Here is a 27,658-nt window from a genome sequence, read left to right as displayed (position 1 = left end):
TTTGCCAAAGTTTGTCTTTTTGTCCTCATTTGGACAAGACCTGCACTTTCTGAAACAACTCTTCATCCCTCCAAACATTTAAAGCATACCCCTTCCCCAAAGAGTCCTGGGAAATATTATTTGTTAAGGCTGCTGCAGATCGCACCTCTGTGAGGGGTGAACTGTGTATTATTTATTAAATTGATATCCTGCCCTTCCAATAAAAAGAGCCCAGGGCAGCAAACAAGAGATTTTTTTTTTTTAAAAAAAAAATCCTTTCAAATTATTTAAAACAATTCCAATACAGATCCAGACTGGGAAAGATCTCAACTTAAAAGCCTTGTTGAAAAGCTACAGTTCTTGGGAAGTCATGGGGGCAGCGGGTGGAGAAAGAATGTGCTTTAAATGTGTAGTGTGTATGTAGCCATATTCTAAAGTGGTACAACTTTGGTAGAGGTTTACAGCCTCCTCTGCTGTTTTGTGCAAACTGTATCTCTCATGATGAGCAACCAAGGGGCTGAGCAATTTTAGTGTCAGATGAGGAGAAACTGTTTCATGACATGCTGGCATTTAAAACAGGAAATAATTCAATTTTACTCCACCCAAAAAAATCCAAACCATAAGGAAAGTTTACACAAGGTTTGTCAAGCTCACAGGGCCCCTCATCACCTTGCTTAGGTGCTGGGAGTTGCCCCCTATCCCTGATGCTGATACCCAGTGCCTTGAAGAGGCCCATGCGTGGAATGCAACAGCCACAAAACAGGAAAGGCCACGTGTGGACTGCAGCATAGAATTCAAAAGCCATAGGTTTCCTCTTCCATTTGCCTGGAACCAGTGCAAACCCATACAGCAGAGCTTTCCAAACATTTCGTGTTGGTGACACACTTTTTAGACATGCGTCATTTTGTGACACAGTAATTCGGTTTTACTAGCAAACCGGAGGTTATATAAACCTGTTTCCAGCCCCGGCAGGAGCGTTCACACAACACACCTATACATTGCAGCTGACACACTAACGTGTTGCAACACACAGTTTGGAAAGCTCTGCCATACAGGCAGAAAGCTTGCCTCATATTAAATATCTCTGTGTTTGCTGAGGCACCAACCTTGGCTAAAGCCGGGGATGGGATTCGGCCATTAGGCATGAAATATGTTCTCTTTGGGCTTCAAGACACCTAGAGGTGATCTTGAAAGCTTTTAAATCCTGAGCACTCTCCCTGAAGTATACTGAAGTCAAAAGAAGTAAGTAATCTCAGAGCCGCAGCCAACAAAGCTATAGATCCTGCGATCTTCCTGGGCTTCCATCTTGAAAGAAAGCACTCCTCAGGACATATAAACGTCAGCTGCTTTAAACCCAGCAAAGTTGCATGCTTAGTCCTGTTCAGTTCATCTGTTCAGTTCATCCTGTTTTATTTGCAAAGGCTTGGAATAGATAACAGCAGTTGCAGCAGGGAATATGGCAATCCATAAAATATGCATAATGTTGTAACATAAAGCATTACTTACAGGTTTGAGAGATAAAAACGTGTCTATAAAAACATACTTTTCAGAATATACTGCCAAGTTTTCCCTGTTAGCTAATTATAGGTTCTGAATAAATAATATATTAGCATCGCTGTCTATACCAAAATGCCTTGAACAGAGACTTAGGGACAATAAAGCCTCTGGGAGTTACTGCTGAGAACGGCTCTTATGTCAAGAAAGGTTGGGCAGACCGAGTGGCCTTTGGCTGCCACTGGCTGGGATGCTCAGAACCATTGTCATCCTCTGTTTATTATGGTCAACAGGCCAGAAATAAACCATGCGGTAAACCAAAATCTTAAATGCAGGAAAAATACAGAAAAAGTAACACAGCAAAAGCAGCTCCATTAAAACCAGAGAATCCAGAGAGTGGCAGAGCAGGCAGAAAGGAAGGAAGTGCCAGGACAAAAAGAGGCAGCTACCGTACTTCAAAGAAGACAGGAGAAAAATGGGAAGGAGTGAAAGGTGAAATACAGATGGCTCAGTTCAGATCCGAGCTCAGCCAACCAAGCTGTTGCTCCTTCTAAAGAGAGAGATAGAAATAACTCGGCTTATTCTAAGGCTAATTTGGACATGGTCACACTCGCAGTAACACTACTGAGAATGCGATGCAATCCGACTGAAACGATAAGGAATGTTATATAGGAATCTAAAAATAGCAGAAGAAAGTAGTGTGGAAGTCGATCATCGGGAATTTTTGTAACTTTAGGTTTGAATTTTAAGAGCTGTTGTTGTTATTATTACTATATTAAGTTGAATTTTTATTTGAGAATTGTGGAGAATTTGTAAAGGTAATGAATGTAATGAGCCCAAATGTTTGATAATGGAATATGTTGTATGCGAAAATTAATAAAAAATATTTTTTTAAAAAAAGAGAGAGAGAATGCGATGCAATCCAAACACCTACTCCAATCTCTGTGAGCTTCCCGAGCCCACATCCATGCACCCTGCAGCTTGCTCCAAACACCTTTCCCATGTATCTGACTTTGTGGTAGTGGCAGCAGGAAATTTTGGTGGTTTTATACAAGCAGCAGTGGCAGCTGGAGGGCCTCACCCACCTTCCACTCTGGTACCTGCTGGAACACTGCTGTGGCAGCATACCTAGTGCCAGAGACAGCGGGAACTGTAGTTTCCCAGGCCACCAGCTGGATCATTACGTGGACACCAATATTTCTGGAAAGTATGGAGCTAAAGACCATATGGTTTCCATGGACGTGATGTCCATGCAGAAGAGTTAAAATACCCCAGGAAAACTACATTTCCCAGGGAAGCCAATTCCAGTTTTGTGGGGGCCCTGGGCAACCCCCTCTATTCCTCCCCTATTACCAGGTCCTTTCTCCTTCTCTCATACCTGTCATCAGGCCCTCAATTCTCCTGCACTTTTCTTTCCCAAAGTTTGAGCTGGTTCTGGGTGAGCCTATTGGGTGGCTCAGCAGTCAGAGGATTGGTGATAGGATGTACGGTGGAGGTGGGAATAGGATGGGTGAGCAACTAGGCAGGGTGCGGCCGAAAAGAGTACTGGTTGGTAGCTATTTGAGTTCCCCTGCAATCAGCACAGACAAAGTGTTGCTCCAGAATGATGCTATGGCATGGGTGTGTGTGTGTGTGTGTGTGTGTGTGTGTGTATCAACCCAATGCAGTATCCCTGGGACACTTCCATGGCAGCATTCCAACAGTTGCCAGAGAAAGTTGGAGAGAGTTCCCTACCGGCAACACAGAATGAAAAACCAAGCAGTGTTTTTACCAATGAGGCAGAGGAAGAATGTGTGTCTGAGCCTTCTTAGGAACTCTTAGAATTTTGATAAAGTGTCAGGCGTAGCTCTAGCTGCTTTAGCCCAAACGTAGCCGAGTATCGCTGCACAACATGGAAACTTCCAGAGGTTTCAATGACTAGACGTCTGGACGCAGAATAACTATATACAGGATTTATTAAATAAAAGAAAAACAGAGTTTCTATATGCAAAGCAAAACAAAACAAATCCTTACTCTCTCTCTCTCTCAACCATCTGATACAACACGTCTCCTTCTAACTCTCACCTACACCACCACACAGAACAAATGTGCTAGCATTCCTTAATAACAGAGTTCAGTGCTGACCTTCAACCAATGAGAGAGTAGTTGCTATGTCTCTGGCAGAACTTGGCTTTCTGCCCAGTCTTAATTGACTCCCAGAGTTATTAGTTTGAGAAGCAAGAGTCTGATTGTTTACCAGAGAATCAATTAAGAGAAACCTGAACAAGTTAGGTTCAAAAGTCCTGCTCTATCATCACCAAATGTAAGTTATCAGAAGCAGCAAATTGCCTTTTATTTCTTTGATGACGAGTCTATATTATTTTCTGCTTTTAATCAATAAACTTCATTTCTTAAGGAAATCATGTCAGAGGGAGGGAAATTCTGACAGGCTAAAACTCCATGTAAGTGTTTCATGGGCCTTCTCTCCGGTGAGCCCCAGGCTGTGGAATGACCTCCCTCGTGGTGTGTTCTGCACCCTCACTGCACATTAAGGCCACCTCTTCAGTTAGGCCTTTCCCTCCTTCTGAATTGCTGTCCTGAGCTGCTGATTTATTTATTTTTGTCATGAGTTGTTTTGCTGTTTTATTTTCATTGGTTTTAATGCAAATTGATTTAACTGTGATATGTTTGTAAATCACCCTGGGACCATAAATGGGCTTCATACTGGTGTGAACTGAACCACTGGTTTCAAATAAGAGTGTTGCTATGTCAGTATGCACATGGGTCAGGAGTAATACCAGCTCCAGGTTCTTCCATTCCACACCATTTCAGAACTGGGTATTGCAACTTGCAATCTCTTCATCCCACCTCCTGTTCTGTCAGAGCAGTGGTGGCAGTAGGGAATGCAGATACAATCTTAGACGCATCCTGCCTGGTAACAGCACTTTATCTTTCTGTCCTTATTGCTGTGTCTTTGGAAAAAGCAAAGGCTGGTGTGTACTTAAACCCGGCAGGTAGCCCATTTCCTAATCCTGTTTTAAATTTCCAGTGAAAGGCTACTATAACAAGCAGAAGAAATGCAATTCTTAGTGTTCCCTGCAGCGGCTACTAGCAGAGCAGCTAAATCACCCCCTATTCACCAGTGTGCTTAAATCTGCTGCCTGAGACACACAGAGCTGTCATTGAACTTTTGGAAGATAGTTTTATAAACCTCTAGAAATAGCAGGCATCTCTGTAACCACCTGCTGGGTTATGACTATAGTCTTGGGAGACTGCTCACATTTTCTGTAAAACTTCCTTGCAACACTTTGCTTATGTTTCACAGATATGATTCATACACCATTGAATCAAAGTTTGTCTGAGTCATTAGTTTTCATGATCCCAAAACCAATCAACCAGGGTAGTTTGAAAGGCACCATTCATTTGACAATGTGCAGCATCAACAAACCGATCTAAATTGATCCTTTACTGTATGTTCAAGCAAATGTGACTTTTGGCAGATGAACCATTAGAGCAGTTGAATGTATTATTTGAGGTCATTCCAGAAATTCTTTTTGCCTTCAGTTTTGCTGGGGCAGACATAAAAGGACTGTCAGGCAATCCAGTACATTAGAGCAAGAGAAAGCCTAAAGGTTTTCTTTGGATGATGCAAGTCCTTTGAGAAATATGTACTGTACAGTACAGCATTCCATATCTAAGCCTGCAGGGTCTCCTTGGAGCTGTCCAGGATTCTGATCTGCCAATCAAGGACCCTGGTCAGCTCCTTGTGCTCCTTACAGGCTGAACTACAGTTGTTCTCAGCAAAAGACCAGCCAGAAGCTGCCCCTTTATGATGGCTCCGCCCCCTGGAAGAGCTGTCTGCAACCCTTAAAGGGTCTGTAGCTGATTCTGGAGTCACATACTCCTACGTGACTTCGAAGCAGAAGGTATAAGGCAGTCATCCCAAGACCAGGAAGGTATAGTAGAGGAGGTGTTGAGCCCTTCCCTCTTTGGAGTGGGGTGACCTGTGAGTTGTCCAAATCTGAGTCTACCTTGGGGCGACAGCAAACCCAGATGAAAGGCAATTGATAATAGAGGATTGTTGTGCTTTATAATGATAGAGAACATTACAAGGTAGTTGCATGCGCGCACGCACACACACATCTCCACACCTGCAACTACTGAATAAAACTGAAAGTGAAGTACATCTATGCTAATCCAACACTCAAGAGACAAAATATATTTGTTGTTGGAAAAACGGAATACAAATATTAAATCAATTCAAAACCTGGGTGAGGTGGGTCGCATTTCCATCTAAACTGAGTTATTTCTAAATGTATCTCTCTATAGTTAGCCAGTGTGGCATAGTGGTTAGAGTGCCAAACTAAGACTTGTGAGAGACTAGGGCTCAAATCCCCACTTGACCATGAAGCTCTCCTGGTGACCTTGCGGTACAGCATCTGCTTCTCTCAGACTAACCTACCTCACAGGGTTGCTGTTTTGGGGTTTAAGTGAAGAAGAGGGAGAACTACATATGACACCTTGAGCTTCTCGGAGGAAAAAGTGAGATATAAGTGCAACGAATAAATAATTAATAAATGCATATAAATTGAAATAGGTGCACATTTTATGCAGATCAGCACCACTTTTTGTCCTTTTTTATGACACCCCTCCCCCTTAAGAGATCACCCTGGCCATGGGCTGTCCCCTCCATGAGAGGATGAGGAACACCACGGGATGGGAGTGCTGTTGATATTCCTCTCACCCGTATTATTAAGAGAAAAGGTGGAAAGGGTCATGTGGGAACCTTAAGTGCTGTAGGAGGCAAATCACTATATCTGTGACCTTTGATCACCTGGCAAAATACTAGTAGTCAGTAAGACTCACAAAATGTGATTTTTCTCAAGGAAACTCAGACCACTGTCAAGCCAGGTGTCCCCCCATTCTATAATTGTGCAGTTGGTTCTTCCTGCCTAAGTGCAGAGCATTACATCTGTCCCTATTGAATTTTAGTTTCGGGCCAGTTCTCCAATCTGTTAAAGTCCTCCTGAATCCCGTTGCTGTCTTCTGGGGCATTAGCTACCCCCACCCCCAGTTTGGTATCATCTATAGATTGGATACGCATCCCTTCAATTCTTTCATCCAAGTCTTTTTATACGTTGAGCAACAACAGGCCCAGGACAGAACCCTGAAGCACCTCTGTTGTAACTTTTTCCCAGGATGATGAGAAACCAGCTACAAATCCACCCAACAGTTACCTCATCCCATGAGAAGTCCCAGAGGGCCTTTTCTGTGGTGGCTTCCCATTTGTGGGATGCTCTCCCCAAAGACGCTTGCCAGGCATCTTCGTTACATATCTTTAGTATTTTTTGCATTTTTATATTGCAAACCACTCTGTGAGCCTTAGATGAAGGGGAGAAATTTAAATAATAGATCAAATAATAGAAATGGAATAATTTAACAACATTAAATTAAAAACAACAACACAGATCTCCAAGTGTCCCTATTTCCCAGGGACGTCCCTGATTTAGAGAAGCCGTCCTGGTTTCTGAATTGATCCTGGGATGTCCCAATCTTCCTTAGGATGCCCCTATTTTCATGAGAGAAATATTGGAGGGTATGGAGTTATCTGACTCCCGAGCCATCTGAAGGCAATCCTGCCTAGGGAAGGGTTTTTTTTAAATTATATTATATTATCACTGGAAGGACAGATTGTGAAGCTGAGGCTCCAATACTTTGGCCACCTCATGAGAAGAGAAGACTCCCTGGAAAAGACCCTGATGTTGGGAAAGATTGAGGGCACTAGGAGAAGGGGACGACAGAGGACGAGATGGTTGGACAGTGTTCTCGAAGCTACAAACATGAGTTTGACCAAACTGCGGGAGGCAGTGCAAGACAAGAGTGCCTGGCATGCTATGGTCCATGGGGTCACGAAGAGTAGGACACGACTAAACGACTAAACCACAACAATATAATATAATATGATATAATATTATTATTAAATATAATAATGTTTAATTATGTTTTTATATCTTTTGGAAACTGCCCAGAGTAAAATTATTATTATGGAATGGGACATCCCTATTTTCATTGGAGAGTATGACAATGACAACAACAACAACAACAACAATCACAGGGGGGGCAAGTGCGGCTGGTGACGTCACGACCGACCCCCCCTTCCTTCCTTCCCTCCCGCCTTCCCTTTTCTCACCTGCCTGCGCTTGAAAACCTCTTTCGGGGGCATATCTGCGGCTCTCCTCCCTCCGCGTCAATGGCCGGCGGTGGTCTCCCGACTCTCTTTCTTTACTATTTCAAATCCTCCTCTCTTTCTTTTTACGCCCGGCTTTCGTCGACCACCTGCCGGAAGTTGATCTCGGCATCCATGGCAACCAAACGGAAGTGGGTTCCATAGCCGCCGCGGCCGCTCCTTTCGACCACAGAGATTGACGAGAAGGCGCGCCCGCCTGAGATTGGCCGCGTCCACCGTCCGTCTCCCTCCGTCCCCGAGTTGGAAGCGCCCTCTGCGTCCTGCCTGCGGAGCAAAGAGCCAATGGGCGGAGAAGGACTCCTGAGGAGGGCGGGGTCCAGCCCTACGGTGAGCGAGCGCTGCTTCGTCACGCGACCCCGCCCCTCTGATGAATATGCAGATATAGTGGGCGGGGCGCGTGACGAGTCTGCCGGAGAGCCTCCAGGGACCGGAGCGGCGCTTCACCCCCCCCCTACCGAGTTCGCGCGTGCGCACTGAGAGGGCGGAGTCACCGCGACCGGCTGTGGCGGTGGAGGGTTTTTCTGAGGCGGCGGCGCGTCTCCTCCTTCCTCGCCAGGAGCATCTCTGAGGGGATGAGGCAGGCGGTGGCAGTGGCGGAGGGCGAGCCCCAGCGACACTGAGGCGGCGGTGGCCGGGCCTCCTCTTCCTCCTCCTCCTTTTCCAGCTCCCGGTTCTTGCCCGCCCTCCGCACGCTCGGCCTTCCCGGCCCGGCTCCCTCTCCTGCCGGCACCATGATGGAAGAGATCGACCGCTTCCAAGTGCCCGCCGTGAGAGCCGAGATGCAGCCGCTGGTGAGTCCGGGGGCGGCGGAGATCCCTCCCCTCAGGAGCCATTGCCGTTAAGAATAATGGGGGGGGGGCTAAGTCGCCTCTTCTTTCCACCCCCGGCGTCTTATCTGGGGGGGGGGGGACATGACCACACGCACCTGCTGCTCTTTCTCTCCCCCATTAATAATAATAATAATCCTGCACCCCCGCAGGACCCAGGGCGGTTCAATATGAGCAATATTGGGGTGTGGGGGGAAAAATAGGGCGCGAGAAGCCCTTTGCGCCCCCGAAGCTCCCCTCCTCTCGTCCCGTGGGAGGAAGGGCCTCCGCCGGCTTCTCACCCCCACCCTTAAGGGGTCTCGGGGTTGCGCGGCCGCACCTCTGCGGCAGGCTCGGCCCTGGCCTTGGCGGCGGCGGGGGGTGGAATGGATGGAGGGGAGACGCCCTTCCAGGCCTCGGAGGAGCCTCCTTCGTAAAGGACACTGCTGGGGGGGGGGAAGGAAGGAGGAGAAAGTGATCAGAGAAAATGGGCGGGAGGGGTGAACGTCGTTTATTGGGGGTCTGTTTCTCCAGCCGCCCGCGGCACCCCCCCCCCCCCAATAGTCACAAAGTGTATCCTTCCTCTTCCTCCCACCCACCCACACCGTGCACCTTTGGGTGAAGAAACATCCTTTCCCCGTTGCTTTTACTTGACCAGGGTTTGAACTGAGGTCTCCTCTGTGTCCCCTCCTCTCCTCCTGCTCCCCACCTTCAAAAGGAAGTTTTGAGAAGCTGACACCCCTCTGCGTTTTTGATGGTGGGGTGATTGACCTGCCTTTGCTCCCACCAGCAAATGCACAGGTGAGAAGTATGGCATAAGGTGAACTGTAGTGCCAAGGGTCTCTGGAGAAGCTTTCTTCAGGAGTGGTTGTTTTTTTTGGGGGGGGGAGGGTGTTTTGTGGTTTTCGGTGAGACTGTTATGAAGCATTGCTTAGAGATCTCACCCCAGATATGAGGCAGTGGATGAGAGCCCAGTGCCCCTGTCCTAAGCACAAGGTCAGGGTCAAGGCAATTTTATTTTTAAAAGATCAACAGAGGCAGAAATCCAAAACTGATATTTTTCTCAGGATTCAAACGAAATCTTGTCCTTGAGCAGTGGTGAGGCTGGTCTCACTTTAAGGGACATTGCTGTGCTGGCACAAGGAGGAATAACATCTCCTGCTTGTGCTAAGGTTTCTCAAACCCCTCAGTAGAAGGAAGGGGGGGTGGGAAGCCCCTTTTGCTGTCAACTACTCTTTCTGTTGCAGGGAAGCTGCTTACCCTCAGTTTGCTCAGCTGTTTCTTCTCTGCAGCTCTGCTTACCCTGCCTTTTCCTGAAGGATCCCCCACCTTAGCTTGTTCTCTTGGCATGATGATATCGTGCTCTAGGGATCTGTTTGCTCTTGGCCCCTTTCATCAAGAGGCTTGTGGTGGCCTCTCGTGCTACTGGCAGGCACGAAGGGACCGGAACATGACTGGATGTTTTGGGTCCATGTCTGGCTGGCTTGATGACGTAATCCTTTTGTAAGCATGTAGGGGAGAGGGATAAATATTGCATGTCTGTAGCATCTACTGGCAGCAAGAGAAAGAACAGATTTATTACCATTTGACTGTACCTTCGTGCTCAAATCTGTGTTCAGAATCTTTGCATGCTGAGAATCACCACTAGTCATTTTTGCTTTTAGGAGAATATCCTTGCTGCATGACCAGGGGTGGAATAGGAGGAAAAGGTTGCTGTTTCAAAGCCTGAGTTCCTTGCGAGATGTGATGGGTTAAATTAGAAGCATAGGGCTGTGTGGTAGGTTGCTGTCCCTCGAAATGGTTCTGAAAGAGGCTTAGGCAAACACTTTTCAGAGATGCCGCCTCCCGCCCAAAGATTCCATATGTAGAACAACTTCTGTGCACCTCCCATTCAGGGGTTGATTCCCTTATTGTGTGGGTGATAAAATGTCACCACCATGTCATGTAGCTCATTTTACAGAAGGTGAAAATTGGTTTCTTTGCATTCCCTCTCCTTTCTCACTAACTGCTCCGTATAGTGATTACCAGTCTAGTTGCTTCACACACTCCCTGAAAAACACACGCGTTTCTCATTCCTACTGATTTGTATATGCTTCTTAAACCCAAGCCATTCACATTGTTTACACATTATATTTTAAACTGCTACAAGGCCGTGTGCTGCAGTTTCTGGGCACCTGCAGTACTTCCAATCGTTTTCCCCCCATCCTCTACACTTTCTTTTTCTGCATGTACATACATTATTAGTAAGAGATTCTATCCCATTTTCCAATCAAGGGTTCTTTGTCATCTCTCAGGTAGTTTGTAAACACTAATTTGATACAAAGAGAGAAGCTAATGACCTATTGGGTTTGGATTTCCTATCTTGTAGTTTAAAAAACAGCTCATAGTAGTCATTTGAATACTGTATTAGGGAATCAGAGGAAGTTTCTCCTGCTTTCTCATCAGTAATCATTAGTTTGAACATGTGTCTTCATTGGCAAGCCTTCTCTGCTTTTGTTTGGATGTAACTTTCTTCCCATTTTCTGTTATACTGTGTTGTTTTCCTCTGCAATGTTAAATGCTAAATGGGGATTTGACTTACTTTGGCCAGCATTAGTCTTACGAAGTTCTTCTAGTAGTTGGTTTCTTTCTATACTCCTTTTTTTTTACTCCAGTCATTAATGAGGTTTAACGGCACATTCCAGCTAGGCAAAAATACCCAAGAATTGTGTGAAGCAGGGATGTTGAGAGTGTCTCCAGGAGCAGATAGAGAGGCCTGGACGGCCTCATTCAGCTGCCAGTCGTGCGGTTTCCCACTTCTACTTTTCAGCTTCAGGCATGCTGCTAAAACCTTTTTGTTGTTGTTGTTCATGTTTTAATGTGCTTTGATGTTTTTATCTTCCTGCTTTAAAACTTGTGTTAACCTGCCCTTGTTCTATCATTTTTTAAAAATAATAATCATTTGATCGTAATTACTTTTAATGTTTTTGTAAGGTTCTTTGAATTTATTTATAAAGAAAAGTGGAGTAGACATATTTGACTGAATTCAGCTAACCTGTTCTGTTAGTGGAAGCCAATGCAAGGACTCGTGCTAGCACAATAGGGTTTCACCCCCTCTCCACCCCCATGCCTCCTGCAAAACTGCTCTGGAAGGTCAGAACATTGTACAGCAGGAGGAAAGGAGAGATTGTTCTGATAGCATTTCTGTAAAAGTGATGGAACAATATCACTAGTGCTTGGTTGAATTCTACACTTTAACATTAAAAAAGGAGGAGAGAATAAAGTGGCAATTGAGATTTCAAAGAATATAAGGTGTTGTGCAGCCCATAGAAACGCTGGTACCTGCCTTGGAATCCTTGTTGGGGTTTGTTTTATTTTGCTTCTTTAGCAAATATAACTACCATATTTTGATTTTTTGCTGCTACAAGAATATAAAACTTCTTAAAAGAAACTATGCCATGATTTTTGCGGAGGGCCCAGTCCATAACTGCAAAATTCACAAACTATTCAGTGAAGCATGTTATATATTCCATCTGCTGTCTGCCCTTGTGGTCGGTTTCTCTTGATATTCCATGAACTTTGTTTTACATTTTCACTCTGGCTATTGGAAAATGGCTTTTCAGCCCCTGGATAAGAACCTCTATTATGTGTAACATCTTGCGTGCTCTCATCTGCAGTCCTTGGAAATTTAGAGTACAGGCAGAAATGAATTTTAGATATTTCTGCAAATAACAGATAAAACTGAAGCTCTTAGTTGTGGCTCATAAAGCATAAGATATAATCACTGTTGCCTGTCTTAGCTTTCCTTAATGTCTTCATGTCAATAAATACCTCTTCTCATCGATACAGCGTTTTGTGTGCATAAAAGTGCAAGTGTGCCTATTTTCTCTTAAAGCAAACAGGACTTTAAGGGGGGGAAAGAACAACCTCTAGAACTTAACCAGTTTTGTAAGCAGGAGCTGGCAGAAGTCATGGTCCCTAAGGACTGGCGGTGTCCTGAGGGATGATTGCAGGTTGCTAGAGGCTGCTCTTGATTTTTCTATGCCTTCTCATATGGGGAACCTATAAAAGGGAATGTGTTGTGCTTGCAACTAATCTTTATGCCCTTTTGGTTTAACAGCATCAGGTCTGCTCTTTTGTTGGCAGCACACTTCATATGCTTGCTTGTTTTGGTAACAAGCCTTAATTGCTTGTTCTCTTCTCTGGTCCCACCCATGCAGAACATTTTAGCATCTTTGCTCTTACCGGTATCTCTCTCTTCCCCCTCCTCATCCCAGAAGATGGAAGAGAGAGATCACCTCTTAATCAAGGCACAAGTGCTCTTGCAAGTGAAGTGGCAGGTGGTGGCAATCCTATGCACACTTGGAAAGGAAGACTAATTGCATTCAGTGGGACTCCTATGTAAGCACGCAAAGAGTTAGGCCGCTGGTATGTGAGGTTTTCCCCTCTGTGTTGCTTCCACTGTGTTTTCTGTATATTTAAGCTTGGATGTAAATGGTGTGGGCCTGTACCTCTAACTGTTGTAGTAAGCAAAGTCCACTAGAGGTACTGTATTCAGAACTGTGTAAAAGTGTAGCTCTGGAGAAGAGGCAGTTTGCACATGAATATATGTGCCTAAATTTCAGCCTTATTGGAAAACCAAGGAAAGGCTGTCAAGTGCTAATCTGTTCTTTCTGCTTTAGATGTAGAAACTTTAGCATGCTGCAGTAAAACACTCAAATTCAGGTAGTCTTAGGAGATGGAAGAGGGTTTGCTACACATGACATTATCTCCTGTCGTCATATTTGTTCAGAAAACATTTTGATACAACTAGATATTGTATACTTTTTTTAGATTCCACATAATTATTAGACTTAACTGTTCTGCATTTTTAGACTAAATTATGATTTGCAAGTTCAGAATCTGTGAGCAGTAAACCAATTAATTATTTGGGAATCTGTCTTATCTTCATGTAAATAAGTATTCATTGATTATGATTCATTGTAAAGCAATTCCTTTTTAAAAGTTGGTATATTGGAATAGGGTAAATCTAACACGGGATTTACTCATATCAGCAGTAAAAAATAATATAAATCATGAATTCATTATTAGTTGTTTTTTTCCACCTCCACTGTTTTAGCAGTACCAGTTAACTTCATTCAGTAGACAAAAAAATGATTTATCAGGACAGTGGAGAAAGCCAGGAGTTGGTATTTTAATGCTTCAAAGGGAGGAAGAGCTAGATTATAGGTTCAAGTGGTTTCTTACCTTTTGTATTGTTCCAAGGCTGATTTATAGGATGGCTTAATATACAGTATTTATTACATTTCTGTTACCTTTTCTAAAAAGCTCAAGGTGTACAAGAATAAATGTGTAGCTTAATATAAAATAAATAAAAGCAGGCACTGAATGATTGCTTACAGAATTGCTTAAATCAACAGTAAGAAATGCAAAACTGTACATGTTTTTACCAATGTACATGATTTGTTTCCATGCATCTGTGAGGCTGGTATATACAGTAGCTGTCAATGTTGAAGAAACACCCAGTTGCTTGGCTGCCATGGGTACCTTTAAAATTCAGTCTCTTCTTTTCTCTCGCTATATAGCAATTTGGTGAACATGGGGAAATTCTCTACCACAGTTTGTGAAAGGAGGTCACTTACAGCTGATAATGTTTGGAATTGACTACAGTCATACCTCGACATCCGAAGGCTTCGACTTCTGAAGAATTTGACTTACGAAGTCGAAGCCTCCAGAAGTCCTCCCGGCGTGTGCGCTCGGCACATGCGCAGAAGCGTGAAATCGCGCTTCGCGCATGCACCGTAGCGGCGCTTCGACTACTGAAGACTTCGACTTACGAAGACGACCACGGATCAGATCGTCTTCGTAAGTCGAGGTACCACTGTATTTAGTTTTCCATATCTTAATAGCATCTGATCCTTGCTTCCCTCCTCCATGAAATCCATGATTGATCCTCCTGTGTGTTTTTCCTGATACGTGCTTATTGTTGGAGTTCAGAAAGTCGTCATTGGAGAAGTAAGTAAACTGCAACACTTTTGAACTCCAGGATTTCTGCCTGAGGTTTCTTAAATGTAAATTCACCTTAGTTTGGGCTGTGCTGTGTAGCTTGATAATGCAATTACAGATGTGTGAACTGAGAGCTGAATGAGCTTTTATAGTTGTGCTTAAAAACTCACCTGAAGCATTTCTGGCCTAAACTCTCCAGCACCTGATAGTTAAGCTAATTGATTCCCTATCTGTAAATAGCTGTGGTATCACATGATACCTTATTCCATCTAGTAACCTGGTTGGATAGTTACTGGAAGAATAGAGGACCTGGTTGGACAATTACTTTGAAGAATTGAAGACTTGACTCTTACTTTTTTCCTCTTCAGTAACTTTCTCCTGCAATAAAGCATGACTAGAAAGACTGCTCCATTTCCGAGCAGGTCCTACCCTTCTAATTATTTGAGTAAGTAGCTGAAATAACTACTTAGGACTCAACCGAGGTAACACATGCAGGTAGTTTGAAGTCCAAGAATAAAACGATTGTAGCTTTCAGGAGGCCATACATGCTCAGGCGTAAAAGCAACACTGCTGGCGCAACTCTCACAGAGTTATTCCATTCAATATGAGATCACTCCAGGGGCTACTGGAACATAGAATACTCCTCCTAGATATGCAGTAGGCTTCCTTTGTTGCATATTTTTCTAGTTTTCCTTTTTTTTGCCTTGCCTCATGCTGAGAAACTAGATTCAGTTTTAGGATGCCATCCATGAACTTGACTGCTGACAGTGTCGGCGAGTCCATGCAGGGTGTGGGCTCATCTAGTCTGTAGAATACAGAAGAGCACTGTGCTCCCTCCAAAGATTCTTCTGTGACTCAGCTGGAATCAAATGGGTATTCTCTACTCATAGCCTTTGGTAAGCCAAACAAGTACGAAACAGCTGGGGAAGTAATTCAGACTGTAAGCTCCTCTTACAGTCTGAATTGAGATGAGAAACATCCCAGTTCTATTTGTTGCTTGGAGTGAAATATCTGTTGAGTTGGGCTCACTTGGATGTAGAGAGCAAGATTCTCAGCAATACATTATTTTTGAGATCTATATGGGTGAAGTTACTCTGTTGTCATCCCCTTGCTAGCGGTGGCTTTACTTCTTACAGCCAAATTGCAAAAATCAGGAGTAACTGGGAAAGCCACTCCAACTCATTTCCTTTCCTAGACTGTGTTTATCTGAACACCAATGCATCAGTGAGTATTTAACTCAAAAGCTCACTTCCAGCATATACCTTCTCTGTTTTATTGCCCTCTGGGGCCAGCATAGCTACAAAGACTTAAAGCACACACTGGAGAGTAAAAAGGTGGGATTAACATGACTCTTTGAGCTTTACAAAACCTGCTTGGAGGACATGTTGCCCACTCCTGTCCTAAATCCGTATGCAGAAGGTATAGCTGCCAGTGTGCTGCTTTTGTAAAACTAGTTACGTGCTCAAGCTTGCTTAAATTGGGCTTTGTGTGCTCTTGCTAAGAAGCTGCTTTGTGATTTATTCCCCAGGTCAGTATAACCTACTCAGATCTGAAGTACTGTATTGTCGGTGACCAGAACAATAGGGCTGCTTGCTGACTGTGTTCTCCCCCTTTTCTGATATTGCTGTAAGCACTAGAAGACCTCCTTTGGTCCTGCAGTAATATGTTGCCAGCCAGTGCTTGGCAGTGGACCAGTGCTTCTGGGCTTCATTGGTAGAAGCTTCTTCTATTGAAGTAGACTGTAATGTACTTTTGCTTGCCTGCATGGGCTGTGATGATAAGCAGAAATCAATGGGACTTTCCTTCCATGTAGATGTGTCTTGAATGTGAGAACTGAACAACTTAGTATAGTGTGTTTAAACAAATATGTGAGGTTAGTGGCAAGCAAAGCCACTATTTTGAGCTTGAATGCACACGTGCTCTGCTAAGACTGATCTACAGTTGCAAGACTAAGAGGAGCCTTCCATCCAGAGTACTGTGGGATATAATGAAGTAAATAGTTGAGTGTCACGTTTTTTTATCCCACCCTTCCTCCAGGGAGCTCAAGGTGTTGCACATGTACCAACATTGCCCTCATTAGAGGTTAGCTTAGACTGAGTCAAAGAGACTGGCCCAAGGCCAACTCGTGAGTGTCACAGGGGTGGTCTGCTTTGAACCCAGCTCTTCTGGATCCTAGTCAAACATTCTCTCTGCTACACAACATTGATTCTCTTATTTCGGCTTTCTCCTATTTCATGGAATATTCAGATACTGTACTTACTTCTCTAGTAAGCTTGTGTGTTTCTGTTTCTCATTATTACTTGTTTTATCCTCTTGTGTACCATGTATATATTTGCCATTTGCTCAACTTCAGACGTCACCATTTAGCTTAGGGTAGCTCATGTCTCGCACAACTGTCCCCACAATGCCATCTCCTGTAGTGATTTGTAGTAATTCTATTGTTGTAATTCATTATCTGCTCTTCACGCTGAGGTCCCAGAGCGGGTTACAACAATACAACTTTAAAAACAATTTTTAAAATTACAAATAATACAATTTTTAAAAATACGGTGGGCCTTTGAAATATGTATATCGGATGTGAAAGGCTGGGGCAAAGAGCTGCATTGACCTCAGGTTGTCCAGTCTGCACTAAGCAAGCTTCTTGCTAAGAACAGTTTCTTTGTCTTCCTTTCTGGAAAGGAAAACATTTGACATAGCAAGACTCCTATGCCATTTTTTTTTAGAGCACACGCTTCAAACTATGTGGCTGACTTGAATAAATGGATTCTAGCCCTCAGGTGGTCAGTGAAGGTAAGGAAGCCAAGCTCCTTTTATCTTAGAAAAGGAGTGGTTATTGTTTGTTAGTATTGATTTTGATCGCTGGGTATCAGTCACTGGCCAGGAAGCTTGCTTCAGGGACCTTGTGGGAAGATAAAACTAGAATTGATAAAGGAAGAATTGCTGTTGGCAAATGAAACCTGTCAAATCCTAAAATTCAAAACAATGTCTGGCCAGAGGCTAAACTTCTAAGAAAACAAATTATTGTCCCAACACACAGAGTAAAGTTTGAATTGCAAATAAATAGTAGTGTAGAATTTTCCCTTTTATTAACTATCTTGTAAGACTGCATTCAAGACTATTGTGCATTGTTGAAAAACAGTGCAGCGGCAAATGTATTCCAAGCCAGAATGCTGTTTACAAGGTAGAGAGACACATCATGCTGGTTGTTCATTCTTGGACTATCCGCAAAGTGCAGGGGTCTCTAAATCCATCATGCATATCAGATGAAAATACTTGGGTGAATTGGTCAACAAAAGAAAATAGATTTACAATCCCTTATACATCATGTTTATGTAAAAATTATGCTGAAATTCTGGTTTTACTAGGCTGGCTGTTTAGCCGTAATAATAAAAGTTCATTCGTATACATAGAGTACTCTAAAATAGCTTTTTGTGCCCAAAGTGCTTCACATACATTCTCAGTCATTATTAATAGTAGCTCTGTAAAAGTAGGTCAGTACTATCCCCATGTAAAGTTCAAGGGACAGGGTTAACTGTAGTTTTTCTGAGAACAACTATATGGATCAGGTAATACTTGAACTTCTTAGGTCACATTCCTATCTATTACATTGACAGTTCTTTTTTTTCTAGCTATTGTAAATAAGCCATCATTTTTGCTTTCACAGATACAACTAAGAAGATGAGGTGTTCTTACTGCAACAGATTACCTTCTGCTTGTGTCTAAAATAGGAAAGTGCAGGATCTCAGCATAGGAATTTGTAGAATCTCAGTAACTAAATCCATATTCTTTTGAGTAACTGAAAATGATGTGGCATAATAATAATAATAATAAATAATAATTTCATTTATTTGTACCCTGCCCATCTGGCTGGGTTTCCCCAGCCACTCTAGGCAGCTCCCACAGAATATTAAAAGCACAATAAAACATCAAACATTAAAAACTTTCCTAAATAGTACAGTTACAGGTAGGTAGCCGTGTTGGTCTGACGCAGTCAAAAAAAAAATTTAAAAAAAAATCCTTCCAGTAGCACCTCAGAGACCAACTAAGTTTGTCATAGGTATGAGCTTTCGTGTGCATGCAGGTATCTGAAGAAGTGTGCATGCACACGAAAGCTCATACCTATGACAAACTTAGTTGGTCTCTAAGTTTCTACTGGAATGATTTTTTATTTTCCTAAATAGGCCTTTGATGCTCATTTGGAAAGGAGTTCTGTGTTTGCAGATTCATACCTGTTCTTACATCAGTCAGGACTGTTGGTGACTTGTGGAAGACAGTTGGTAGTCCACCACACCTCAACCCATGTGATGTATCAGCACAGTAAGCAGAGCCCCAACAGGGTCTCCAGAGATTTCCTGCTCCCAGCAGAACAGCTTCTGCCAGAGTCCCCAGTTAAGGGGAAAACTCCTCTCCCACACAGTTCTAAGGAACAATGTGTTTATTGTCTCCAGACACAAAAGCTAAACACTACTCTCTATGCAGTTCTTCCAGGTATCTAAAGTAAAGATACCTAAGTACAGAGAGATCCGCTCACACTATCCCCAGGCTACCTAATGCTGCTGTGCAAAACCCACAGCCTCTTTTCCTGACACGCACAGATTCAGAGTCAGACCCTGACACACAAGCACAATAGGACTTGGACATGACATGACAAGACATAAGGAAAGCAATAGTCCTAGAGACTATTATACGCATCTCTACACATCAGCATATTTTCTGAACCAATGGGAATGACTCAGCAAGTCATACCCTCGACCTCAGTAGTGTTGCTATGGTAGCCCAGTGCACCTGACATCCTTATCTCAGGACATCCAGACCTGGTGAGGGGGATTGCACTCCTCAAGACATGAGCCCCAGCACTGTAATTTAACCCATTGTTCACATTACACCAACAAGGAATTCCATGAAGTTTGTGCTTGTAGAGGTGCATGCTCAAGGTACCGTAACTAAATACCAGTTAGTTATCTGTAATGCCCTTTAACTATTTCTTGCTCTCAATCAAGATGGATTGTTCTGCCCTTTCAACCTGCAGCCTCCGGGGGAAGGAAATTTAAACTCTGCTACTCCCTTTGCCCTAAGAAGAGGTTTGTGGTTGTACTGCTGAATTAAATGACATGAATTATAGGGGTGTGATCTTATTGGTAGTGCTAGTTATGGCATCTGATCTATCCTCTGGATCTGTAGTCCTACAATGGAGGGATTAAAAAAAAAATCCTGCTACATCCTTACAAGTGTATGATTTGCCAGCCCACCAAAAGAAGCCACAGTTTTTTCCCCTGTCACTATGCATGATATATGGTAGCTGCTTAGAGATTGGGCTGGCATGTTAGCTTCATAGAAGGAGGTGCTGCTTGTCCTGGGGAGATGGCTAAGAGCAAGGTTGTCATAATGGCTTGGAAATAGGGTAAGCGCTCTGCATGTCAGGGTATTGGATGGCAACAGCAGTACTTTGAAGCAGGTTGCCACATGCATCTGGCTGAAAGAAAGAATCAGAAAAGCACAGACGAGAATTCAGTCACTGCAGAGGGAACAAGATACAGAGTGCATTATTAATGACACCATCCTTTGTTGGAAAGCAGAGGGAGGGGGCAGTCTATTTGCTGTAGTCACTATGCTGAATGAGTTATAAGCAGACCTATTAAGCCAAACAGCTGAATCACATTTTCTTGAAAGATCTCTGCCAAGGAAGGGATTGGGGAAACAAGAACTTTAAAGGAAAACTTCAGTTTGCATGATTGTGGCATTTCACTGCATTTAGAAGATGAGGAAGTATAACTCCGGTGTGGCTCTGACCTATCCCAGCATGTAACTTTAAGATAGCTCAGTGTCTCTGGGTCGACATCCATGAGGAAAATCTTCATCCCCTCCAGTGAAGGACCTTATGGAGGTGGGTGGGCAAATATAACAACTCAACTCCCTGCCAAAGCCATCTCCCATGCTTTGTACTCTAGACCCTGGCCATTGTCCTGGCAACATGGCGCTCATGTTGTTGTAAGGATGGAGCCACTTATTAGTCAGCACTGAAAGCCTTTCTGAAAAGGCCTGTTGGTAGATATACTAAATCTCAATGTATATGTGAATTTCCTGCAGACTTGCCAGTCAGAATCATAGGTTTTGAAGGCATTTGATGACAAGAGAACTGTCAAATCTAAATCAATACGCCTTTATGTCTTCAGACTCTTGAATCACTGCTCCCACTTGTAGTCCCCAAACACTGGTTGCCTTGAGTCTCTGTAACAACTCTGTGAAGTGATTGGATAAGCAGCTCATTTACATACTTCCACCAACCATTTCAGTTACTAGCCTTTCTAGGACACATAACATGGTAAAATATTTGATTTTTTAAAAAAAGGTTACTGCTCAAAAGGGCTGTGCATCTCTCTCTCTCTCTTGATTTTGTTGGAGTAGAACCAAAGGTTACTTTTGTGGGGTACTGCTAACCATTTCTGATGACAGCTATTTTTTTCTATTGACTTAAAACAGTTCATTAGAAATACTTTATTGTCACTGTACCACTTGTTTACAGTGAGATTAAATGAGCCCCCCCCCATCTCTCAGTCCTTGTTACACTGTTGGGAGAGTAGCATTACCAGATTGACTATTAGCATATACTTGCAAGAGCTCCTTAAAAAAATTAAAAATTAAACGGCCTTCTTCTTTCCAGTAGCATTCTTTTGAAATGCAAAAAAAGCCCCTCTTGAAATGGAAATAATCTCCCTGGATCAATTAGGAATGTCTCCTTGGTGAAAAATAGACATTGTTTTGGCTTCATGGGTAGGGAGATGAGGAAGAGACCAACCTTGACTCTGGAATGTGAGGTGTCCCTCTATTATGTGATAAGTAGCTTCTCAAGTACAAAGGTAGCTGTCTAAGTGAAGATGTAGTTCTGCCAGCAAAGCAAGTTGGGATGTGTTTTTTCTTTTATTTTTTACTTTGAAGTCTGCATTACCCCATAGACAGCTGGGATGCAGATACACTGCTAAATATGCATGTATTACTGGATCAGCTGATCCCCTCTAATTATTATGGTAAACCAGGAGGGAGATTTCGGCATTCAGAGTGCCTGCTGACCCTTCTCTCTGAAATGCCAGAAGATAAGAAAAGGAAAAGGGCAAATTCAATTTGGCTTGCACAGTAGCTTCAAAAGATTCTCTCTCCTCTGTTCAGGAAACTGCTGCTGGTTGCTTATAGGAAGCAGCCTGTAATTTTCCCTATGTAAACGGTTCTCCTTTTGCAATCCTTTTTCCTCCAGAGAGATTTTATTAAAAATGCTAGCTTGCATACCTCTTTCAAAATCAAGTGTCCTGTCAGTAATGTGCATTGACTAAGCTATTCTCTTGGGTTTCCCATTTTGATTGACTATGCAAAGTATTTATTGCAACCCAAATACTAGTAGTGAGCTCATTCTCCCAGTGTGGATCATGGTGTAACCAAAACGGCACACCACCCTTGTACAGAAGGCGGGTGGGTGCAGGGTTGGGGGAACCCAAGACTTCCAGATGTATAAAACACTATGAGACCAAACCACAAAATAGCCTGAGTAACGACTGAACACATTTTTGGAACTCCTGTTTGCTGAGGTGGGGTGGGGAATGGGAGGGACTATCCAGGAAGAGAAAGTGTGGCTGGATAAGTGAACAGAAACACAGTACAGTATTTTGTTTCCAGCTATGTCTTTAAAATGCAGTTTCCCAGCATTCCATTAAACTCTGATCTAACCAATCCAGGGTGAGACCATGCAGGTAAGCCCTGGCTTGAGCGCAGTGTCTGGAAGCCGGGCAAAGGTTTGGTACAAACAACTGCATGCTATCTCGAAGTGCAACCTTTTGCCTGCTCCCATATAGATACATAGCTGTATATTTGTGGGGGGGGGCTGTTTTTGTTTGTTAATACCTTTTGTGTTTTTATGTTATAAACTGCCCTGTGATCCTTGGTTCAAGTGTGGCACAGAAATTAATTATGTATATAAATAAAATAAATGATTGACATTCACCTTATGGGGAAAAATAAATAGTTGGACAGGACTCTATTGCAGCAAGGGCAATCAACAAAAATATTGCAGATTTTGGCGAAATACCATTTTTTCAGTGGGAAAAAAGGTTGTCATTTAATGGTTTCTAATCTGTTACCTGAGAGACACTCCAGCTCAGAGATATTACACTGTATTTCCAGCATCTGGGTAGGCTTGTCTAAACAAAAATGTTTTTAAGCAGGCGCCAAAAAGAGAACAGTGAAGGCACCTGCTTGATATCATTAGGCAGGGAGTTCAAAAGTGTAGGTGCTGCCACACTAAATGACCGAGTTTCTTACGAATGCAGAAAAGCTACAGCACAACTCCTATAGCAGTGCCAGTTCTGCTGATCAAAGTACAGTAGTCAAGTGGGCACATGTAGAGTAAGGCGATCTTGTAGGTAAACTGGTCCCAAGTTGTTAAGGGCTTTATAGACTTAACAGTAGCACCTTGAACCTGGCCTGCTAGCAGATCAGCATTCAGTACAAATCTCTGAGCATGGGTGTTACCGTATATCAGGGGTCAGCAAACTTTTTTAGCAGAGGGCCAGTCCCCTATCCCTCAGACCTTGTGGGGGGCTGGACCATATTTTTTGGGGGGGATTGAACGATTTCCCCACAAATAACCCAGAGATGCATTTTAAATAAAAGCACACATTCTACTTATGTAAAAACACGGTGATTCCTGGACCGTCTTCAGGCTGGATTTAGGAGGTGATCGGGCCGCATCCGGCCCCCGGGCCTTAGGTTGCCTACCCATGCTGTATATGCTGACATGGCCTCAATTGTGCTGAAGCATTTTGTACCAACTGCAGCTTACGGGATCTAGTGCAAGGGAAGCTCCACAGAAAACCCATTGCAGTAATCCAGCCTTGAAGTAAATAATGCTTGAACTAGTCCGTGACAAGGTTTTCCCGGTCCAGGAGTGGCTGTAACTGTCAAACCTGTCACAGTTGGTAAAGGGCACCAAGAAAGCCACTTAATTAAGACAGATTCCACCATACTATGGACTGAATCTAGACTTGCCTCTCCATTAGCAGGAGACGCCTGCTGGGAGGAATACTTACTGATTCCTCCTCCTGGCAGCCACCAGCACCAGTTTCCATACTGTTCGTTCTGGAGAGTTCCCCAGACTTCCTGAATGGCTTTTAGGTGGGAGAGGGGGAAGACCTCCGTGTTTCCTTCCTCCAGTGTAAGTGGATCTTTGCTCATTACATATCTGGATCTAGCACTCTGCTTGTGGCCAGCCTACCTGCACTCTTTAGATGGAGCAAGTTATTAATGTTGATTGCGGCTGCAGTCTGAATTATATGGTGTTGCCATAGACAACAAGCAATTGCAACATCATTCTTCTCCCTCGCCCAGTGTTCCCTGTAGAAATTGGGTGGGTGTAATGTAAATATTAAATAATGCTAAGAATTCAGGGTGTTTTCATTAAAAAATGGAATCTGGGGTTATGGAGAAATATTAAATGGAAGGCTGCAGTATTACTTGTAGTACAGCTCTTCTTTTGACACTGTATCAGAAAGTCAATTTATAGCTCAAGGTTTAACTTCTTGGGGAATACAAGCCTTCTTAGTTGCTGACTTTGTTATTTATGAAGGCCAAGAAAAAGAGATTTCTGCCGCAGGGAAAATCTTATTATTTCTCCAATTCCATACTAAGAAAAATGGTATTGGCCAGGAATTTCAGCTGAAGAATCTGATGCCGTTTGGTTTTTCTGATCCTAGAAATGTGCTTGTCAAATTACTGAGAAAACACTGCATTGGTTGTGGCTTGCAAGACACATTTCCCCACATCCGAAAAGCAATGGGAGGGGATGCAGAGGACACGGTTTTTGGTGCTTTTTTGTGGCCACTGTAATTAAGTGAACAGATTTGACTTGAGACCTACCTAGTTATATTCTGAAATCCATATTAGGACAATACTTTTATTAAACCAACCAAATTGGATGCAAGCTTTTGAGATCTCATAAACTTTTTATCGGTCTGGAGAGAGAAGAGCTTGGCTGATGTTGAAGCTATAAGAAGAACAGTGTGTATCTATTTACTTGTTTTTGGTTCCTCCTTCAGAAGGTATAGTTTTTTGCAGCAGCACCATAGGACTGAATGGGGCAGGGAAGAGGAGGATGACAATGCATGTACTCTAAGGAGGGGCAGGTTGGGGGCCAAGTACCTACTGCTAAAACAGTGTGTGGATGTTTGCTCCTTTGGGAAGAAGAAGATGCCTCTGCTACCTTTTTGTTATACCAGTTGATGCAGTGGTACTCCAAAACTTAATAGGGAGTCTTAAGGACATTTGGCTCTGATGAGTATTTAACCAGCACAACATAGGTGCTTGACTGAGTTATTCTACTGGTTGAGCACCTGCAACAGATCATGCTACACCAGTTCTCTATTGAGAAATATACTATTGCTCCTGCAGGTTGGTATTTATTTTCACATAGATGTTTGAAGGTGGGAATGTTACTTGGCTGTTCAACTTTGTTGAACTGTATGTGTGTGCATGCACACAAATATTACTGCCACACAGGTAAAATGTATGAATGTTGTCTTGTCAAGACAACCATGCTACCCTAGGGAATGTCTCCTGAAAGCCCACATACAGAGAGAACCCACTTTCACATGCAGAAATGTTATTGGGGTTGCAGAGACTAGGCACACAGAAAATGCTTTAGGAGAGGGATGGGGGAACTTTTCCAGACTGAGCACTGCACTCTCATCTGGGCAACCTTCTAGGCATCATATGCCAGTGGTGAGCAGAACCAGAAGCAAAAGTGGGTGAAGCAGTGGTGTATGGTAGGCTAGTTTCTACAGGTGCTCAGATGAATTGTGGGGGCATCCGATAACTAGAGCCTTATATGAAAGTATGCCCTTGATGGTCTCTCAAATACAGTGCACTCCTGGTTTCCTCACAAGATGGTTTCCGAACTCACCTCGTGTGTTAAAGGTGCAAGCTTTAATCTTGCCACACTAATCTTCTTCAAAAAAACTATTTCGGTTAACCATTAGTTTTGTATGATTAGAGTTCTAAGGTTCACTTTTCCAGTACTATGATTAACCGCTTACATTTCTAGAGAATCCCAGCCTTCTATTCTATTTTCTAAGTGGCCCGTTCCTGCCATAACTATGCTTTGTTTTTGCTGTATGTGTGTTGGAACAGTCATCCCTAGCACTCCAGTCTGTATGGTTGTCTATTCATATTTTGACCAGTGAACATCCCCATCTATTTTTCTTACGACTCTTGATTGATCAGACCTCGTCTGGGGAGGGATTGTGCAGAAGGAGCCCCAAGACACACCAAACAGTAGGATTCCAGTAAAAAAGCTTTATTAAATCAAATAAACAGCAGTTGATCTAAGTTCCTATTATAACGCTGTATACTTACGTCACCTCAGCTGTCTAGACTGCTCATAGGGGGGGAAATGGAAGCTGGAGTCTTGGCAGTACACTGCAGCTTTAAAAAAGTCTCATCCAACTTGCTTCTGTACTGTGCTCTTACAGCCATGTGTCTGCCATATTTTGCCACACATTGGGCATATTCAGCATTTTGTGTGTCTGTTGCATCAGTGCCAGCATGGCTAGGTGGCCTTGGCCACATCTCCTTGGCAACGTCTTCTGTCTCTCACGGCTTCTGGCCTGCTGCCTAGAAAGAAATTCATATGTACCCATTCACTCCATTCCTCATATCAAGTGTGTTACAGACATGTTATCAAGCATGTCGTGTGTCAATATGCAATCAGTATACACTGGTACTATCTTCCAAATAGTTGGCGTGAGCTACATCACTTTTCAATTTTAAATGTGCTAGAAGTGTTGGCAATTTAACTCGTCAACGTAGGTTTGCCTTTCTGTAGTTGGCTTCCTGTTTTGCTGATTTTTCTTGACCAGCCTGCTTTACCATATAGATCAGAATAAAGGCACTGCCACTATCGATCTGCAGACACCTTAGGCTGCAATCTGAGAATCAAAATCCACTTAGAATAAATTTTCTTAGATATAAGGGACAGAGCCAAGACTTATATAATTTGTTCTTTCTCTTGTCAACCACAGTAGTGCAAAGCTAGGCTTAAGGCTGATGGTGTATTAGAATGTGCCCAGTCTAAAAGGGTGGAATCACACAGGAAAAGGAAGAGTCAAACGGGGTGGTGATTTTGCTGTAGCAGCAAAATGCACACCTAACTTTCTGTATATTTTGTTTTTCAGTATTAGTAGAAAAGGCCTGAGTACCCTTCAGCCTTGCAACATAAAACTCCTTCTTAGCTCCACAGTGTTTTCACAGGCATAACCTAACAGGTTGGATGATAACTGGGCTGCAAAGCCAGAGAAGCCAAAAACAGTTGAAGGCAAAATCACATTTGCTAGAGTGGACTGGAGGGCATACAGTTAACGGGATGATTCCTCCCACTGGATTGGGAGGAGTCCACCTATTAACAGAATGTCCTCCAGTCCACTCTTCAAACAGAAATTCATAGTAAATTATTATGATTGTTATAGACAAGCCCAGGGGGTATGTAGTGGGGAAGAGAGAAATAGTGGTAATTATGTGATCCACTAATTCTGATCATAACTAAAAAGGATACAGTGAGGGGGGGGGAAGTATTTGATCCCCTGCTAAATTTGCCCATTTGCCCTCTGACGAAGAAATGACCAGTCCATAATTTTAATGGTAGGTTTATTGGAGCTGTGAGAGTCAGAATAACAACAGGAAAAACCCCAGAAACCCAGAAGACAAAAGTCAGAGATTGATGTGCATTATAATGAGTAAAATAAGTATTTGATCCCCTATCAACCAGTCATATGTCAGGCTACCTGGTATCTTCACTTTATGTAACCAGCTGAGATTAGAAGCACCAGCTGTAATCCCAGCTCATTACAGTACCTGTACAAAAGACACCTGTTGACAGAAACAATCAATCCAGCAGATTCCAAAGTAGCCACCATGACCAAGACCAAAGAGCTGTCCAAGGATGTCAGGGACAAGATTGTAGACCTGCACAAGGCTGGACTGGGCTACAAGACTATTGCCAAGCAGCTTGGTGAGAAGGTGACAACAGTTGGTGCAATAATTTGCAAATGGAAGAAACACAAAATAACTGTCAACCACGATCTCATGTCGTGGAGTTGCAATGATCAGGAGAACCGTGATGAAGCAGCCCAGA

The 27,658-nt window shown here is 43.2% G+C and overlaps 2 protein-coding genes across 3 annotated transcripts in view; one reads left to right on the top strand and one right to left on the bottom strand.

Annotated features, from left to right (window-relative positions):
* DNAI1 (dynein axonemal intermediate chain 1) overlaps positions 1 to 7,802 on the bottom strand; it is a 137,098-nt gene extending 129,296 nt beyond the window's left edge. Inside the window, exon 1 of the mRNA XM_060280401.1 lies at positions 7,643 to 7,802. Coding sequence (XP_060136384.1) covers positions 7,643 to 7,675 — 33 coding nt within the window. The 5' untranslated portion in view covers positions 7,676 to 7,802. The remainder of the gene's footprint in view (positions 1 to 7,642) is intronic.
* Positions 7,803 to 8,196: 394 nt separating this feature from the next.
* FAM219A (family with sequence similarity 219 member A) overlaps positions 8,197 to 27,658 on the top strand; it is a 64,360-nt gene continuing 44,898 nt past the window's right edge. For both annotated transcript variants that reach the window (XM_035100521.2, XM_035100520.2), the window contains exon 1: positions 8,197 to 8,490. In XM_035100521.2, the coding sequence (XP_034956412.1) occupies positions 8,431 to 8,490 (60 nt within the window). In that variant the 5' untranslated portion in view covers positions 8,197 to 8,430. The remainder of the gene's footprint in view (positions 8,491 to 27,658) is intronic.

Source organism: Zootoca vivipara, chromosome 11 (genome assembly GCF_963506605.1).
Source record: "Zootoca vivipara chromosome 11, rZooViv1.1, whole genome shotgun sequence".
NCBI classification, from domain to species: Eukaryota; Metazoa; Chordata; class Lepidosauria; order Squamata; family Lacertidae; genus Zootoca; species Zootoca vivipara.
Note: the sequence above shows the minus strand (reverse complement) of the source record. Positions and strands in the feature narration are given on the sequence as shown.